The 19,697-nt window shown below is 41.9% G+C and overlaps 1 protein-coding gene across 1 annotated transcript; it reads right to left on the reverse strand.

Annotated features, from left to right (window-relative positions):
* Window positions 1–1,055: 1,055 nt before the first annotated feature.
* Window positions 1,056–5,197, reverse strand: fezf2 (FEZ family zinc finger 2). The gene is made up of 4 exons (XM_004068908.4): window positions 3,521–5,197; window positions 3,149–3,283; window positions 2,918–3,050; window positions 1,056–1,507 (listed from the first exon to the last, which is right to left on the reverse strand). Exons 1-4 carry the CDS (start codon window positions 4,277–4,279, stop codon window positions 1,257–1,259), a joined length of 1,278 nt encoding a protein of 425 aa, XP_004068956.1. The 5' UTR covers window positions 4,280–5,197; the 3' UTR covers window positions 1,056–1,256.
* Window positions 5,198–19,697: the final 14,500 nt, after the last annotated feature.

Below are 19,697 nucleotides of genomic sequence, written 5' to 3' on the forward strand. Positions count from 1 at the left end.
ATTTGTTCTGGATGTTCAATAACAAATGTTGTTTACAGGTTTCACTGCAGAAGAACAGAAGATATCCGACAGGAACTGCGCGCCAAAAGGGAAACATATTTCAGTTTGGCGAAAGAGAACTTTTTTCAGACGCTTAAGCTGTACGAAAAAAAAAGTTAGATTTTCACCCCTCATCATGACCACCCTCACTGAAGGTGAGATGGGTGCTCATCTGCTAATATTAGCCATGCGCGCGGCTGCAGGCCCGCCCGCGCGCTAATTGGCCGTTAATGGAGAGGGCGCCGTTGGAGAGCACGAGGCTGTCACAGTGCGCCGCGCCTGTGTGGATAATGATGTTCACGAGTCGTGCGTGGAATAACGTGCGCCCCATTAGCGCAGAGAGGAGCGGAGGCTCCATCGCCCACCTCCTCCTCCTCCCGCCCTCCGGGAACCGTTAATGTCGTTTGGTCTCGAGGGTCTGTGTTCCGATCGTCTGCGCCATCGACGGAGTCAAGAGCATCTTCTTTAGCCAGATCGTGTCTGTCATTAATGTCGCAAACGCGGCTCCGCGCCGCGTGCGGCACCGCGCAGCTGTCCAGAGGTTTGACCGCGAGGAAGCAGACAGGCCTGTCGCAATGATGACACGTTCGTACGCATGAAAAATGTGTCGCCCACCTGTGAAGATAAAAACGCGAGTTGAAGCGGTTTGACTAATTTCCCGATCCTTTTTATTTACAAATCTGTTTCATTTATGTGACCAATAATTCAGACAATTTATGGATTTAGCAGGTTGTGAATATGGATGGATGGATGGATGGATGGATGGATGGATGGATGTATGGATGGATGGATGGATGGATGGATGGATGGATGGATGGATGGATGGATGGATAGTCTTTAAACAACTTATTTTGTCCCTTAAAGACACATTTTTCCCATGTTGACCCTACAGAATAACCCGTCCGAAACAAAAAACAGCAGCTGAAACACCTCTTTACACAATAATTTATAAATTATTTATTCAGATGAACAATTTTGTGAAATACACAACATGAAATTTCACATTTTAAATAACATTTTTTTTGCTTCTCTAAATTCCATAACCTATTATTTACATGTACTTGGAGAAGGAATCAGCTAAAAAAAAAGTCTGCAGTTTCATCAGGAGCTTCTTCAGCTCTGTCCCTTTTTTTCTTTTTGCAGGGACACCGCCCCCTCCCTCTTATGTGCCCTCAGATCTGCCGATTGCAGCACAGGAGCCGCGTTGAGCTTCAGCCTCAGCTTTGCAGCTCTCTGGAGGCCTCTGATGCGGAAGCAAAGCCGTTGTCGTGCAGCTTTCTGATGTGCTTCTTCAGGTCAAAGTTGCGGCAGAAGCCTTTGCCGCAGGTGGCGCACGTGAAGGGCTTCTTGTCGTTGTGCGTGTGCATGTGGAACGTCAAGTTGTAGACCTGATGGAAGGCCTTGTTGCAGATGGAGCACTTGTACTGCTTCTCTCCGCTGTGCGTCAGCTTGTGGTTCTTGTAGTTTCCTACAAAAGTCAAAGAGAGAAGTTAGAATCGTTGGAGAAACACTGCGCAACTTCACCAGAATAAACTAATGACTTGGTTTGAATTTCTCTTTAAGATCACAAATGCTTCAGAGCTTTCCTCCAGAACCAAGTGACTCTGATCCATTTCACTTCATCAAACCAGCTGATGTTCTGAAACTATCACAGACCAAGCCAGGTCCAAAGTTTAATGAAGGGTCTGGTTTTATATTACTCAATGGATAAATATCTAATTCATGAGAAAAAAATAGATTTTCTTAACATCAAAGTTCTGATCATCAGCGAAGCTGCTGTGACATTTGTGATCTCAAAACTTTCATTATGGAATGTGTTTTATTGTGAAAAATGCAATAACTTCCGACTATTTGATAATTTTAAATATTTCCAATTTACAGCTGGTTCATCGTTTTCACTTGGACTTTTCAATAATTAGATGAAATTAAATTGACTGTAATGTTTCTTGAACAAACGTCTTGTTATTTAGTCAAAACTAACAAGAAATAATTACATTTAGCTATGACAATCAAGTCTAACCCACAGAGTTTGATTAAACCTATTACACCCAACGAGTTTTTTGACCGCTGAGTAAATATAAAAGATTTGTAAGGCTTAAATAGCAGCTATAATTTCCGACATTAAATCCAACAAACGGATAATAAATTATTGTTTAAAAAATCCTTGAATTTTTATTCCTTTTCAAAATAAATTCCGCCATAAATATTTATAGAAAACCCGAAAAACCAACAAATCAAAGTCATCTTCCGCAGAGATGATGTACCTGCAGAGATCTGCGGCGCACGAGCGCTCAGAGTGAACAAAAACCAGTCAACAGAAGCACAATGCAAACAAATGACAAAAACTGGATTTTTTTGGTCCCTTTTCTCTAAATCTTTGAAAAGAACAAAAAAAGTCTAACTCAGCATTTCTGTCTAACCCAGAAATACAGCTGTGTGTTTGTGTTTGTGTGTGTGTGTGTGTGGGGGGGGGGGGGGGGATGTAAGACTTTGTATGCATTATACCGGAAAAAAGTTAAACTCTTTTTTTAAAATCTGAATTTATAAAACACATTATAGCCGTGCGGAGCCCTGCAAGTAATCACGAGGAGATGTCCTCGAACCAGGCAGGTGCCTGCAGGTAACCCGCGCGCGCTCAGCCGCCATCCATGATCACCGGCGTTTACAAAGAAACTTATCCAAACACAACAATATACAACTTGTTGAAGAAGAAAAAAAGAGGCCCTAAAAGTAAATAAATAAAACATATTTTGAGCACAGAAATGCATTTTCTTTTCTATTCTTGTTTTTATTAACAACATCTAAAAAAAATAAAACCTCAATTTAAACTAGCGGAGCTAAAATCAGCAGAATCTCCCCGGTTCTGGTTCTGGCTCACCTTTTTGATGGAATCCTTTACCGCAAAACTCGCACACGAACGGTTTGTAGCCCGCGTGGATCCGCACGTGCGTGTTTAGCGTGGAGCTTCTGTTGAAAGCTTTCCCGCACTGGTTACATTTATGAGGTTTTTCCTGGAGGAAGGAAGGGTAGACACACAATTATAAATCAAAACCAAACAAATAAATGAATGAACTAAAACTTTAAAATGGGACGCGCACGCGCCGCGCACCTGCGTGTGGATGATTTTGTGTCTGCACAGCGTGCTTGCCTGCCGGAAACCTTTCCCGCACACTTTGCAGACGAAGGGGCGCGCGCCGGTGTGCACGGGCATGTGTCTGGTCAGGTTGTAGTGCGCGTTAAAAACCTGCAAAAAGTTTTAAAAAAAAATTCAAAACTGTCCACAAATATTTTGACATCTCCGCAAATACCCAAAACATATTAAATATTTTTGAGAATAAATATATCGAGGAAAATGAAAGACAGAAAGAAAAGAAAAACAACAACATAAATAACGTTGTTTTTTTTTAAATCTCATTAAGACAAAAAAAATCTTGATTAAAAATCCATGATTAAAAATCATGGACGCGCTCGCTGATTTTACCTTTCCGCACACCTCACAGGTAAAGTTTTTGTGTTTTCCGTCCACGCCGCTGCCGCCGCTTAGCCGGCTGTGCGCTTTCACTGCACTCTTCTCGGAGCTCAGGCTCTGGTTCTCCTTCACGATTTGGTCCAGCTGGCCCGGCAGATGCTCTTTGTGCGGGTACTGCGGCGTAGGCAGCTTCTCGGCGCCCACCCCGCTCAGTTTTGCGTTTTCCAGCAGCAGAAGTCTGTGATGCGCCGACAGGGAGGCCTGCGCCTGCGGCCCAGAGAGCCAGTGTCCCGCCAGCAGCTCCGATTGCTGGTACGCGGAGTCCAGGTAGTTGAGGTAGTAGAGCGAGCCGCAGCTGGGCACGGCCACAGCCTGGTGGATGACCTGTGGCTTCACCACCCGGCTGCCCGGCGCCAGCAGCGGCTGCTTCAGGCCGGGCTCCTCTTTGCCGCACATGGCGCAGCCCCCTTTGCATGGAGCAGGTGCGGAGCCGCACAGGGCTCCCCTGAAACTGGCTCTCCACAGGTCCGTGTAGTTCATCAGCGCCTTAGCCTGAAGGTCATAGCTGAAGGGCTGTAGCGGGATCATGCAGGGGATGGGGGAGCAGAGCCCCAACACCTTCTTCCCCTCGGTGCGCTCCTCCGTGCTGCGCCGCGGTTCCACGCTCTTGGCCATGATGCGGTCGATGGAAAAGGCCAGGCTCTTTGGAGGTGCGGCAGGGCCTGTCCTGCCGCAGGACATCACCGTCTCCAGAGAGGCCGAAGTTGCCATGCTGCTTCCGCTGTTCGCAGCCGAAGTCAAAGTGAGTAGGTCCGGGTACCGCTCCAGCTGCCGCGCGTCTCTTCACAGTCCTGAGCTCCCGCAGAACAGACAAGACACGTCACTCTCATGGGCACCGTGCTGAATCTCTGCCTTGCATTTGTATTCAAATGGCCGCCCCCCTCCCCACCGCAGCAGCATCCAGGGGTGATGGGCTAATCCTCATTAAGCAGAGCAGCAGACAGAGGACGCAGCAAATTGCGCAGCCGCCTCTGCGCTGCGCAATTTGAGAAGAAGTTGAGTCAGAGTTGGAGTTCACCTCTTTATGGTCACATGAGCAGGCGGCTGAGTGACACACGCTGACAGGGCCCGCCCCTCCGCGCCGCGGATCCCCTCACATCAGCGGCCCTCACCGCGCTGCCGCTCCGACGCGTCCGCCGTACTCGGACTGTGACCGGTCGTCACAGCCCGCTCCGCCTGCGTGCGCTTTCGTTAAACAGAGTAATCTCAGAGTAATCCCCCCTTCACCACAAGCCGAGAGCGCTCGGAGGTGCAGCCTTCTTGTTTTTGTGTGGAACCGAGAAGGTTCCGCTTCCACCTGTTGAGGCGCGCTGGTCCTCCTCTCAGCTCCACAGAAGCGTCTCGTCAGCGCGTTGAGGAGAAAGAATGACAGCGGCTCCAAAGCTCCACGGGAAGCTGTTTGTGTTTTCAGTCTGAAAGAGAGACGGAAGAAAAAGGAGACGAGGGGAGAAAAGACTTGATGGTCAGAGGAGGGCAGAGAAAGGCCGCAGGGCTGAGGGGGAGTTTCAATCGACGCGCAGCAGACTCTTATCTGCGGGCATTTTTCTCCTTAGTTCACGCGCACGGGTTGGGGATGCGCGTACATGACGCAGGGCAATCTTGAATCTTGAAGAATGCAGCGCGTTTTCCAGACTGAGATCAGAGAGGAACTGGATCAGGCAGAGGCTGCAAAAAACAACGAACCCAGTTAAGATCAGAACAATTTAACAGTTTTGCCAATAAAGAAAACAGCTCAATTCATATCAGACATGTCACTCATATTATGCCGACTCCTCAGTCCCTCCTGTTTTTGCTATTCAGTTCTGCAGACCTGACCTAAGGCACAGACACCAAGTCTGGCTGCAAGAAACAAGAAAACGACATGCCCAGTGACATTTGTTGAACTTCACTTTAAACAGGCTGCTAAAAATATATGGAGAGAAGCCTGAAGATTTGGACATTCTGGGAACAACCAGGAATACTACAGATGGAGAAGATGTATGTCTGGAAAATTTTGAACCATGTGGTCTTTGATTTAAAAAAATCGAGATTAAATATTAAACAATTAGTAAGAAAAAAACATGTTAAATTTTAGATATCGCAGAGAAGCTAAAACCACAGAAATATTATCTATCAGATCTCAGACACATTGGAATCATTCATTTTAAAATAAGATACTCAAAAATGTGTCTGTTCCTCGTAGGAATTTACCCCCTTTTTGCTCTCAACATACTCCCTGCTTGAAACTCAAAAGTGGTGGAAATAACTAAGTTCTCTGTGTTTTATCATGATTTCAAGTTGTGTTTTTTTAACAAACGTCTAGATTGTTTTCTTTAAATCTTGTGATTGTTTAATGAATGCTCAAATAATATATATATGTATATATAAAACCCAATTAATGGGTCAGAAAAAGAACTCATTATTTGGGTCAAAAATAAACAATAAATTGGGTTGAAATAAAATCACTACAAGTCAGAAAATTAGTGTCGCTCCCAAAAGTAAGCCAGAATTAAAATGCAACATGAATAACCCAAGAACTTTGGCAAAGAAATAAGCCAAAGGTTTTGAGAGTGTAATGACTCCACATTTATCCATTTATCCACATGAGATCCTTCATGGATCTGTGCTAAACCTCCAGAGGTGGTTCTGCAGGAATGTCACAGCTTTGGTTTTGGACCACCCACCACTGGGTCTTCATATTTAGTAGGTTTAAATGAGACATATAGGAGGACAAACTCATAACTTTGCAGCCACAATTAAAGTTTGGTGAAGAGGGAGGTTTACCTCAATCCCTCCTGATTTAAAGCCTTGCTTATCCCAGCATGTTGCTGCCCACCAACAGCAGTTTTCCTGTTAATAACCTTAAAAAACATCCCTCATCACTTTTGTCCCACACCTGCAGCTCAGCGTGGAGGGATTAGGCTCCGTTGTTTCTCTGCTTCTCATATGGAAATCGAGCAAAAAACTCTAATTTGAGTTTATTCAGCCACAATGGCTGGCTCATCCACACAATAAACATTGATCCCATTGCTCTAACACGGGTCCCTCCATTCACTTCCAACAGCAATTAGCTGCAGCATTGATTTAACAGGTTCCTGTGTGGTGCCTGCAGGCATGTAGGGGTCACCTCTTCTGGCTGCAGGCAGGCTCCCCCTCCTGGGCCAAGGTGCCGCGTTTCCTCTCCTCCTCTCAAAACATTTGGTGAAAGATTCCAGTGAGTTAATAAACAATTGAAATATCAAGCACATAATTATAGCTATGGCAGGAATTTACTCCTGCAACCCCACAGGCATCCCTTTTGATATTTTTCTGAAATGCGTTTTTTAAAACTCATCATTCAAAGATGTTCTATATCGGACACTAACATTGTTTTTAGCGTTGCTTCAATGTCATGTAACGATTGATCAAGCATGGCACAAAACAAAAAAACACAATGACTGAATATTTTCAATACAATGTTAGTTCATAAACCCTATACACCAGAAACTTGCCTGAAAAAAATCAACATGTATAAATCTTTGCCCCTTCACAACGGATGTCGCTGATTTGCAATGTACTATTAAATCCAGGAATCCACCTAATTTAGCATCAACTTGAAGAAAAATGACACAGAAGAATGAAAAAATATATATAAATTGGTAATGAATCCAGGGCTGCATGATGGCGCTCTCGCTTCAAAGCGATTAACCCTTGGTTCAAATCCCCACTGAGACCTTTCTGTGTGGAACGTATGTCCCCCCTGCATGCGTGGGTTTTCTCTAGTCACTCTGGCCAGTCCAAAAACATGCTTCATAGGTTAATTTGTGACTCTGTGGATCTGAGGGCGTGTGGCCAAGCAACCGACTGGCAATCTGTTCAGGGTGTACCCTGCCCTTGGCCAACAGTAGCTGGACTGGCCCCAAGTATGGTGCCCCTGAAATGCAAATAACATCACAAATCACTTAACGCAAAAACATTTGAAAGATCCCGGCAATTCAAAAAGCAAAATAGGTACTAAAAAAACAGTACTACATTTTAGAAAGCAAAAAACAGAATTTACTGTGTATGAAAAAATATGCATCTATGTAAAGATTTTTCATATTTATCTGGATAAGTTGGAACCATAATTAGAAAGAAAGAGTCTTTAATTAAATTATCTTGACAAAAAAGTATTAAAAATTGAAAGCTTTCAAAGTAGTTCTCCTTTATTTTTGACATTTTCAAAATAAAAGCAGACGTGGTAGTTTTGAAACTGCTATTACTACTTTAGTTACCATTACAAACTGTAGGAATGTCAATAAAACTATGAAAAAAATAGACACAAATGATCAATTATTACATTACCAGCTACCTAATACTATATGCTCCAGTTAACAGAGCTTCATGCTACTTTTCTCAATCTTTATTTGTCTTTTAGTCCAACAAATGAAAAGGATTTAAAAAATGTAAAAGCTTCATCAGTATCATCTAATTCTGCAGATAAGCTTCAACATAAATCAATACAATTTCAATGCTTACATCAAGGAACTAAAAAGCTGAAGACTTCCCGTTTAAAATGTAAATAAGTATGATTTAGTTCAAATTACAGATATTCCTGTTTCTTTATTGTTCTTAAATATCTTATTTTGTTGTTATGGGGAAAAACTCAACAGAACCAGTATCAGACTTGTAAACATCACTCCACGGAGACAGCCCTGCTTAAAGTGTCCAGTGACATTTTGATGTCTGATTTTGATTCTGGCAAATTCACTGTCCTAGTTTTACTAGATCTTTCATCAGCCTTTGACACGGTTGACATCCAATCTTATTGGAAAGATTGAGGGACCTGATTGGTTTGTCAGGGTCAGTTCTCCACTGATTTTCCTCTTATTCAACTGGTCGGAATTTCAGTGTCATGGCTAACCACATAATGTCTCATTCAGCATACTTACTGTGTGGTGTTCCTCAGGGCTCTGTTCTGGGCCCTGTTCTATTTCTGTTGTACATGATGCCCCTTGGAAAGATCATTCAGGAGTTCAGCGATGTCTCCTACCAATTCTTTGCTGATTATATCCAGCTATATTGCCTCATGCAGATGAAACAATGGCTCGGTAAAAACTCTCTGCAGCTAAACTCAGAGAAAACAAAAACACTAGTTATTGCCCCTAATGATGCTATGTCAGGGATTAAGTCAAATCCAGCCTGAGAAATTTAGGTGTCATTTTTGACAAAGAAATGTCGCTGGAGCAGCACTCCAAACAGCTAACCAAAAACTGTTTCTTCCAGTTGAGGAACATTTTTAAGCTCAGGAAAATGGTGTCACATGAAGATGTAGATTAGAACTTTTGATTCATGCCTTTGTATCTACACAGCTAGACTATTGTAATAGCCTGTTTTCCTGTCTGAATAAGGAAGAGCTGTCTCGCCTGCAGTTGATCCAAAACTCTGCTGTGAAGATCTTGAGCCGCACTAAGAGAAGAGATCACATCTCCCATTTAATCGAAGCTCTTCATTGGCTCCTGGTTGCTAACCGCTTTCAATATAAAATCTTAGTTTTGACTTTTAGGGCCCTCCATTGTCAAGCTTCTCCATATGTTTGTGATTGTGATCGGGCAGCTGTGGTGCAGTGTTAGAGTGGTCAACCTCTGATCGGAAAATCGCAGGTTCAATTCCTGCCTTACCCATCCATGTGTCGAAGTGTCCTTGGACAAGACAGCCACCATCAGTGTGTGAATGTGTGTTTGAATGTGCCTGTGACTGTAAAGGGCTTTGGGCCTTGTAGGTAGAAAAGTGCTATACAAGTATACGCCATCTACCATTTTACTACTTGATTGCCTCCTAAAGACCATCTCGAACACCCAGATCTGTGGATCAGAACTTGTTGATGGTCACTCACACACGGTTCTGGCCTAGAGGAGACAGATCCTTCCAGGCTGTTGCTCCTAAACTCAGGAATGAGCTCCTGTTGTCCCTGCATTCCCTTGACTCTGTGAATTATTTTAAAAGTCAACTTAAAACTTTTTTGTTTTGCAAAGCATTTTAACTGAAGCTGTTTTTATTTGGCCTTGGGATGATTGTTTTAGGTGATATATGCTTTTGTCTTTATATATATATATATATATATATATATATATATATATATATATATATATATATATATATATATATATATATATGTTTACGTATATATAAAACCTGTGAAGCACCTTGTGACTTCTGTCTGTGAAAGGGGTTATGTAAATAAAATTCACTTACTTAATTACTTACTCCATAAAGATGCAATAAGAGAAAGTTTTTTTTAAATGCAGAGACAAAGATGAGTTGTAGCAAACCAGCCTGCTGATGAGACTCAGGTCAGGCCTGGACATTTCTAGACCTGCTGCCTCATTTGTCCTCCTTCATCTTTGTTCCGGTTTTGAATCCAACATGGGAAAACTTAGCACACAAAACACATCTGCTTGCATTCGCTCTTCCTCGAGAGCCTCATTGTCACATTCAGCGTAATGGCACTTCTGCTCTGCTGTTGTTGTCGTTGAAGTATCTAATAACTTGTGGTGCAAACAGCATTTTTACATGCAAATGATTAATTAAGGAAGCATCTCCATTCATTCATGGCTTCATTGCAGAGGGAAAACAAGGGATCACACACAAGAATGGATTTTGAATATGTCAGAAAGACCAGCAGAGACTCTGTGCCAGGACAAAACCTTTTCTCCAGCACAGAGGCAGTAAGTCATTGTGAGAGGAATATATTTAAATGATCTGCTGAGATGCAGGGACAGCTGTTAAGGTGAAGCTCTTAACAGATTCTTCCAAAAGAAGCAAGAAACATCTTTTAAGAAATCACGTTTAAGCTCAAAATCTGGTTCTTTTTTTCTGTTTGATTCTTGAGGGAATTGGAAGTTTATACCTCACATCTACATTTGCTTTAGGGCTTGGAGAAGGAACTCAAGCATGTCCCTCATTGTATCTATTGAGGGAGGAGCTCTGGAAGAGGCCTTTTGATCCGTTTTCAAACAGAGCCGGAGTTTGATTAACTCAGACTCCAGTTAGAGTTAGACTTCATCAGAGTTTAGCTTTGTCACAGATTCTGTTCATTACTTTGTGCAGAATTTCTTTTTGTGCAGTCAAATGGAGAAATATATTCATACTACGTACTTTCAATCCCATCTCCTCTGTTTATGGTGTGGTTCTTTTGGATTTGTGAAACCATGACCTCCAGCTATTTTCCAGTTGAACTTGCAGCAGATGAGATAAAAATCAGAACTTTTAGATTTTAAAACTATGGTTCTTAGCCAGAAAAAAGGGCAATGGGCTCTTCAAATAGGGAATGAGTCACTGAACCTGAAGAGCGAAAGTATCTGAGCATTCTGTGAGCAGGTAAGGATAGGAGGAACCATGAGACTGACAGGTGTGATGGACAGGAGTGGCATCTCTAGTTTTGTGCACTTTGTAGTACGTTGTGGTGGAAATAGCAGAGCCTTGTGCTGCATTCACACCGCCCTCTGCAATATACGTTCATGCGACCACTTCCAATGAAAAGTTTATGTAAACGTGTGTATTGTTTATGGGCATTTCAGGGTTCCACATTCAAAACTCACATTCACAGGTAGCTAAGCAAGTTTTTAAGTTCATTTCCGGGTACTGAGTGCAAAACACGCAGTCATTGAACATGCGTTGAAAGTTAAACCAGTTGTACTTTGTCTAATCAGAGATTCGGATTTGGTAGTGACGTATGGATGATGTCTCCTTTAATTCACGGAAGTGCCAACTGTTTGAAAATTGATCATGAAGGAGAAATTAACAATTGCAGTTTGTGTATTTAGAATAGAGCTGTGAAAGAAAAACATTGAGCAAGATTTGCACTGTGTCGACATTTCGCATAAGGTCTCTTCCAACTGTGAGCACCTACATTAGTATCAAGTAGTGAACACTGCATGCTAAAAGCTTGCAGTGCAAAGAACTTGCAAAGAACTCGCGTTTGTTGTTGGAAAGCAAGAGACCGGGGGGGGGGGGGGGGGGGGGGGTTGTGTCCTTTTCATTGGAGGTGAAGTTCAGGCATCCAGGAGGAACTCAGAGTGGAACTGCCATAGAACCTCCATACAAATAAGAGCCAACTGAGGTAGTTTGGACACGAGGACAGAGGGATACCTGCACGCCATCCCAGAGAGGCATTGTCCAATCAGGAAGAGGCAGACCTAGGGAATCTTAGAGGAGCTGGAAGTGGGACTGCTTCCTCTACCACCACCTGGACCTTGGAAAAGCGGATGATGATGGATGGATCAGCGGCCCTCAGTTTAACAAATGTTAAGAGTTTCATGGTGATCCCAGTTTCTAAATATCTACTTTAATGAGTCAAACAGTTTTTTCCGCTGTATCTTCTGATTTCCTCAGGTTTATTCTTTCTTCCAGAGTGAAGTTCTGGTCCACATGATGCTGAAGAACAGCCCAAGCTCAAGCTCTGACTTTTTGTACGCTCCTTCACCAGCCTGCTGCTGTAGACCTGCTGATAACCCTCCCAGCTGCAGCCTCACACATCTCTTACAGGAAATCACAGACAGTAGTCCTCACACGTTCACCCGCGGTGACGACTTCCAGTGACAGCAAACCTGAGGAAACGTGAGACCGGGAAGGGAATTCTCCCATGGAGGTAGCTCATTTGCTCACACTGGTGTCATATATGATTTCTATTAAACATTCAGCCTTTTTTAATTAGAGGTACGTTTTCTGGAGTCACACCGAGAAGGAGAAGTGATGACAGTGTCTTGTTAATGTTGTGAAGAACAGAAATCTCTAAATGATTCTGTTTTTGTCTGCATCTGCTCCTATGTGACAGAACTCCAGCTGCTGTATTTTTTTCAGGCTTCTGGGCTTAGACCAGAACTGGGCCCTAGAGTTCTGATTCAGTTTGGGCTGCATGTTTTTCTGCTGCAGTCCATCCGTCCTTTACTCCACAGCTGCAGGCTTTCTCATTTTTCCTCCGTAAATGATGAGACAGTGTCACATTTGACGTGCTGGGATTGTATTTGCATCAGTTTAAGACCTGGTGAGCGCCCAATGATTTCCCATTTTCCTTGATATGCAGGTATTTCTTTTTCACACGACTGTTTGATGCTTGAGAAAACAATATCACCTCCTCCTGCTAAGAATCTATGGTTTCTGAACGAGGCGCTTCACAATGAGGCCTCCATGATGGGATGTTCAAAGAACAAAACAAACAGGAAACTCCCAGAGTTTGATGGCGCAAAAGGGTCAGGTGGAGACAAAAATGGTGTGATCCAGGAGATAGGAAAGCAGAATTTTTGTTTTATGTCACTTTTAGATTACGGTAATCTGTCTTTATTATGTAATCAAGTAAAATTTTGAGGGAAAAAAGAGCAGCTATAGTGCAGGTTTGCATCGTTCTTCTCCCTTTCCTTCGCTTTCTGAATTTCTTTAAGCTGCTCTGAAAAACAAGTTTCTGATGAAGCTCTCAGTCTGAGACTGTTTTATTCTACAAATCCTAACCTATCAAACAGAAACAGTAAAACAGACTATATTTGCTGCCTTGCACTTCTCTGACAGAAAGAGGAAAGTTTTTTTGGGGGGGGGGTGGGCGGCGGGGATGCTGGTGTGTCAGCTCTGTTTGTGCTGGAAACAGCAGAAGTGACTGTTTGACTGGATCCCAGCGCCAGTCTTTTTGTCAGCATGAGTTTCCGCCCTGAGTCTGCAGAGGATTTTCAGCCTGTCGTGTCCTCACCTGTCCTGGATGCAACCCCCCCAAACACACACACAAACACACCTTGAGGCATGAAGCGATTCAGCTTGCCACAATTCAAAATAACCATCCCTCCACTGCTTTTGACTGTGTTGACTGTTTTCTTTAATCTGGTTTGTAAGTCTATATGTCTGAAGAGGACAAATCCTCAGGAAAAAGCGACAAAAAGGGTTTATGGGAGGATAAAAGAAAGCAGAACAAAGGTTGTGGAGATGCGGTTGAGACAGAATAGAGTGTTGGTTAGTTCAGTAGTTCTGAGCCCCATTAGAAAAAGATAAAAACCCTTTGAATAATAATCCACATCAACGACAACAGTGGATAAAAGTTATTTATTTCATAATAGATTTATCTACATTTGTATAAACATTTAAATGGTGAGTTTTCCAAACATGAGCCAGCAGCAGATTTTGCCAGCCTGGTTTGGGGTGATAAAAACGAACAGACTCTCAGGCCTCCTCCCTCGGTGAAGAAGACGAGGAGCTGAATCCAGAGAGAGTTCCTCACACAAACAGAAGAAGCTGCAGGTTTGCTTCTACTGTGAGGTTTTCCAAACGTGTTTTCCTAACGCATCAGTGCAGCTTTACATCAGACTTCATTGGAGGACCTTGCTCTGACTGTGAGTCGGACTGAAATAAATCTGGATTCAGAATTTCAGTCCACAACATTTGAGGCTTAACCCTTTGATGCCTAGTGATGCAAATACACACCAAACCACTTCAGTTCTAAAATAACCTTAATTTAGCATATACATGAAAGCAAAAACACAAGTGAATTTTTATGGGTGCAAATAAATCCAGGCATCAAGGGGTTGACTTAAAAAAGACAAATGAATTTTAACATCACTTTTATTCCTCTGAATAAGATAAAAATAAGTATATTGATCCACACACTGAATAATCAAACGTAGAAATCTATAATGTAACTCTGATTTAAATAACTTTAATAAAGAAATATATTGTATAATATTTTTAAAGTTAGCTTTTTTAATGGTTACTTTTTATTCATACTTTTGATTTAACTGCCGGGGGGGGGGTTGTGTTGTTGTTTTTTGAAGTCATTAGCCATCTTTGTTCACAGTATTGGACATTTTTTCTTTCATGGATGTGAATCAATAAGTGGCAGAAATAGAATAGAATAGAATAGAATAGAATAGAATAGAATAGAATAGAATAGAATAGAATAGAATAGAATAGAATAGAATAGAATAGAATAGAACTTGATCCCACAGAGGAGAAATTCACCCAATATTGAAACTGGTTTCAGTAAACCAAAATGAGATCAGAATGGGAATGATGCCTCAGAGATCTTCAGGTTTATGTTCAGGATTGTCTTTAGGTGGACTTTGAGATGTGTGGGGCAATAGTGACCCTAAATGTGAATCTTTTTTGAAGTTTACAGAAACCCTCAAATGGAAACGGAGGAAGGATTGGACTGAAACAGACTGATGGGAACAGGAACAGAGAAAACTATTTCAGAACAAAACCAGTTTGTAATTTCCACTAGAAATAAATCAGATAAATTAATAAAATGAAACATGGATCTAAAGAAGAAAGATTTTATTCTAAAATGATGTTCAGCTGTAGTTCCAGGCCCTCCTGATCCTCTCTCGGATCTGAACCGTGCGTGCCGGTGCCGGTGTTGAGCGGCTCCGGGGTTTGACATCATTTGTCCCTGCTGTGTTTGGAGGCTGAGATTGCTTTCAACTGTCGGTTACGATTTCCAGGGAAAAGATGAGAATTAATCAGTGTCCGTGTTGTGCCTCTGTAAGCCACAATAAGCAGGTTTGGGAAACATAAGAGGCTTTAGGGGCCGTTTTTATCATCAGGCTCTGACATCTACCTGCCCTCAAACAGCAGCCAATTACCCCAGCAGAGGCACGCCGGCGGGTCAAAGAGGCGCCTCTCGGCCTGTTGGCACACTGTTTACCTCCAAGACGCAGTGAAATGAAGTGCCTCTTCACAGAAAAATCACACCAATTTCTGCGTCGCGTCGGCTGATTTCCCTCTTCATTTCATTTCCCCTCCTCGCATACCATGAGGGAGATGGTGCAATGGGGCCCCCCCGCAGCACAGGGGCCGCTTCTCCCTGCCATAGTCAGCTGGAGATTCTTTTTATTTGGATACAGTTATCATTCCCCATTTCCCCCTTGATTGGAGCTTAAAAGCAAAAGCAGCTCAGATCGTGCCGGCGTAAATCTCCAGGCCCATTAATCCTCCCCGGTGTCTATCTTTGCGCACAACTGCCCGCTCGAGTCTGGATATTGGCCGGGAAATTAAATGAATGATATTCAGAGGAAGCTCGCCCGCAGTGCAGATTGATGCTAAAATAGAGCGGCTGCTTCCAGCGCTTCACGCTGATTATATTTCTGTGTATTGGATATGAAGGAGGACGCAGCCTCTGCAGAGACAATTAGCGTCAAAAGTCCACCGAGTTCCTGTCACTTCAGCACAGACGGGCCCTCTCCTTTGGGGAGGCGTCCATGGGGGAGGATCCTCCGGCGAGTCTGAACATCTGAATCTGCAAAAGTACTGCACACAGACATGTCAATCAAACCCAAGAAAATCTGCTGCCTGTTCTCCAATAAAAACAGTTCGTTCTTCCATGTCTCCAATGGGCCAAGGAGCAATACATCAGGAGATGTTTGAGGTACAGGCGCACATGACATGACAGGGCGCCAACTTTGAGAGGTTTGGTCCTGGTTTATCCTTCTTCTTGTGGTAAAATGGCATATACTTTTATGGCCCTTTACAACCTTCTTAGAAGTGTCTTGCTCAAAGACAATTCAACACATGGGCGGGCAAGGCAGGAACCAAACCTGCAATATTCCGATCAGAGGTCGACCCCTCCACCGGTTGTACCATAGCCTCCCAAAGTAGTTTTCTGCAACCATCCCCTGTTAGTTGGTCAATTTTGACCAACTATGTCCCAAATCTACGCATACTACTGTTTTTTATGACGGATTAAGCCCCTTTCCATCCTTCTGTCTCAGTTTGTTTATTTTGTACCTAGGGTTAATTTATACATTATTCAATGTTTTAATAGTTTTACTTGGTGATTGGCCCTCTTTCTGTCAGCATAGCTCTTAATTTTTTTCCAACAAAAACAGTATAATGAACATCAAGACAATTATTCAAATAAAACTTTGTTGTTTTACATAAAGTTTTGCTATAGCAGACAAGTAAAAACATGACTTTGACCAATTTGTTTTCTTTTTACGGGTCAGTTTTGAACCACATATATTTGATTCAAGAAGAAGTCAGTAAAGAACATTTTTCAGCTACATAGCTAAACAATGAATGGTCATAACGCAGAACACAACCAATGGCCATTTAGCTGACAAATTTAAGTGATGTCCTGTCGAGGTTTTGGGAGTCTCAGAGATTGTTGTTGTTTTTTTCATTTGACACATATTTCTGAAAAGTAGACAGAAATATCCTGAAGATGCACGGGTTTCCTTGAAAGTCCCCCTGCTTTAGCAGGTGTGAAAGCTCACCTGAACTCTGGTTTAGACCAAACAAGAGAACCGTGGTCCTCTTGAAGAGGATCGCTGTTTACTTGCAGATGAATTTTGGTGTGATTCTGTTTAGTGGGAATGCAAACAGACTTTCCAAGGATCAAACAGCAAAGTTAGAAATGGAGAACATTTGCAGCTTTCACTTTCCTCAGATCAGGCAGGAACTGAGACCCAAAAGAAGAAAAACAGTCTAAGTTCTCTACTGAACCTGCTTGTGGAACAATTCACTGTTTTTTGCTGCCAATTAGAAAATTTGTAAGTCAGGGAGATGAAATGATAAACTTATAGTAATGCTGCCGGAGCTCAGCAGGATTTGAACTCAGGCTTTTTGGCTGGAATGAAGACTTTTCATTCTATTCTTGGTTTCAGTAAGAAAGAAGATCTGAGTTGAAGGAAAGGTTTGAGCTTAATATCTTGATGATGCCAACAGGGGATGGAACCTTGTTTATCCATATTAAAGTCACCTGAAGGAGAAAAACAGTTGTTGATGGTGGTGCAGCTTCCACTATTTGATGAAAAACTAAATTCAGTCACGTAAATAAAACAAGCTTAATTCACTTTTGTTTTCAGATGAATCTTTGATACTTCTCAAGCTAATGAATGAGTTAAACCACTCAGAGAAGACCAAGCTCTTCTTTTGAGGATCTTCTTTGCTGCTTAGAAACTTGGAAAACATGGAGCCAGATTCTAATGTCTGTCTGTTTCATCTTTCCATCAGGAACTGAAGATGGACAAGTGGAGAAAACATGAAGTAAAGTCAAGAATGATGAAAGTTTTATAAAAGCAAAAAGTCCAACCCCTTTGGAGCAATTTCTACTTTGTGATCTATAAAATTTGTTGAAAACTTAGCAGAGCTGCTTCTGAAGCAACACTTATAAACATATAAAGCTCTGACTTGTCCTACAATATACATGTATATATAACAATATATATATATTGTTATGTTGTTATAATTCTTTTCTTCCCCTTTAAACAAGCTGGGTGTCAGCCCATGTACAGCTCGTCGGGTTTTTTGAGTAAGTTCCCTTTTTTCTTGTTTAAAAATCCACTTTGGTGAAAATTGGGTTTTTAACATGTTTTTGTGCCATTTTCTGATGATGACATACATAAAGAAAACTAAGCTCAAAATTGCCTTTCTAAGTCTTTCTTTATTCACATGGTTATGAATCAGGAGCAGATGAAAAATGCAATTTGAAAAACATTGTATTTGTTATGCAAGTTTAAGTAAAAGTTCAATGGTTAAAAATCTGTTGCATCAAAGTAAATCTAGACGATTTGGGATGAAAAATATAGGAGACATTTAAATCAAGTAAGGGTATACGCAGACTGGAAAAGTTTGTTGGTCCAGATCGAGAACCGGAACCTTGTGTTTGTATTCAGACTGCTGTCAAGTGGACGTTCCTGTTTCGGTCCAAAGCTTCTAAACAAAAGCATGTGACTAGAGATATCTTTAGTTATTAGCTAGGAATTCAGAGGGCAGTGAAAAGCAATGAGTGAAAGAATAATGGAAGTCCTATACTTTGTAATTCTTGTCGGGATAGTTCACTTATTCAAACTTTATATTTCGCTGGCATCTGTATCAACGTCAGGTACAACACTTTTTACTTGTATGGTGGAAGCCTCCTGCAAGCCGGTTACTGAGGAGAGACAGGTATGGTGATAAGTGTCTATGACATATAGATTCTTAGGAAAACAATGAGAAGCAATGTGCATCACGTTAAAAGTTGTTTTATGGAGCCAGCATTCATCCGTATACATTTCAATGAGTTGCTGTTTATCATTGTTGCTCCGCAACTGTGTTTACATCCCATAATCCCCGGCTACGGTGGAAGTTTAGGTCCAGTTGTTCCACTCTGAGCACGAAGCCTATTCAGATCGAGGAGAAGTGGAGCTCAGACCAATTGGAAACAAACTGAGACCACCTCAAAAGATGGGTCCTACAGCAGCTCCTGGCCATAAGTTACGTAACCCTTGTGCTTTCTTAGATGACCCCACCCTTACATTGACGTGTTCTCCCTACCATGACAAAGGTGGATAAAGGTGGAAAGATTTCATGTAATCCATGGACACCAGTGAAGATCACAAATCATTGAAGAAAAAAGATTCAGCGCACTGTCTAGTGGGTCTAAATGACCCAACTCCCAATGGTAAAGTGTCTAGGATAGCACATTAAAAAAAACTACTTCTAATTATAAATCAGAAACATCTCAATTTTAACAAAAATAAAACTGTGACTAACAATGATGAATTGCTTGATCCTAAGCTACAGTCAACCTTCCAACCAAATCATTGATGACTAACCACAGCAGCATTTTTGTATGTGCGCACAACAAAGAAATCTTTTTTAATTTAAGATGCTTAATGTTTACACATAGGAAACCATTTAAAGGTGTAGTTGCGTCTTTAGATCCAGGTTTATTTTCAGAAATAGTCAATATAGATATAATCATTTAATTTTTATATTTTAAAACTTTAAAAAATGGCAGCAAAATTTTTCTTTGGCAGTTTGATTCACCTACTTTCCTGAAATCCCATCCAAAAATCTTATTGTCTTTTTCCAAGAAGGATTTGTTTCCTCCTGTCCATTAATGATTAAAATCTATCCTGCCATCTTTTAATTTGAACCTATATGATATGTAATCCTCCTGACTTGAGTCTGAGCTTTCATATTTGTGAGGATTTGAATTTGGTCTTTGCAGACTTGATCTGAGGCAATTCTTTCAATCTCCTTCTGGACGGTAATATCAGCCCTGAAGATGCCGGAGGCTTTAATCCACGGCATTAATCTCAGACGGAGCGTCTTAAGGAACTATGGAGGAGGAGAGGTCAGGGATTAACAAATATGTATTTTTTGCAGTCTGCCAAGGCAGCGTCTTGAGAAAAGTGGAGCAGATGAAGCCGATCATCAGGTCAGTGAGCAG

Source organism: Oryzias latipes, chromosome 5 (assembly GCF_002234675.1).
Source record: "Oryzias latipes chromosome 5, ASM223467v1".
Lineage (NCBI taxonomy): Eukaryota > Metazoa > Chordata > Actinopteri > Beloniformes > Adrianichthyidae > Oryzias > Oryzias latipes.

Coding starts and splice junctions, on each gene's coding strand:
- fezf2 (XM_004068908.4), bottom strand. CDS start 4,279: ATGGCAACTTCGGCCTCTCTGGAGACGGTGATGTCCTGCGGCAGGACA. Junction 3,284..3,520: donor CCTGTGAGGTGTGCGGAAAG/GTAAAATCAGCG, acceptor AACTTTTTGCAG/GTTTTTAACGCGCACTACAA. Junction 3,051..3,148: donor ACAAAATCATCCACACGCAG/GTGCGCGGCGCG, acceptor TCCTTCCTCCAG/GAAAAACCTCATAAATGTAA.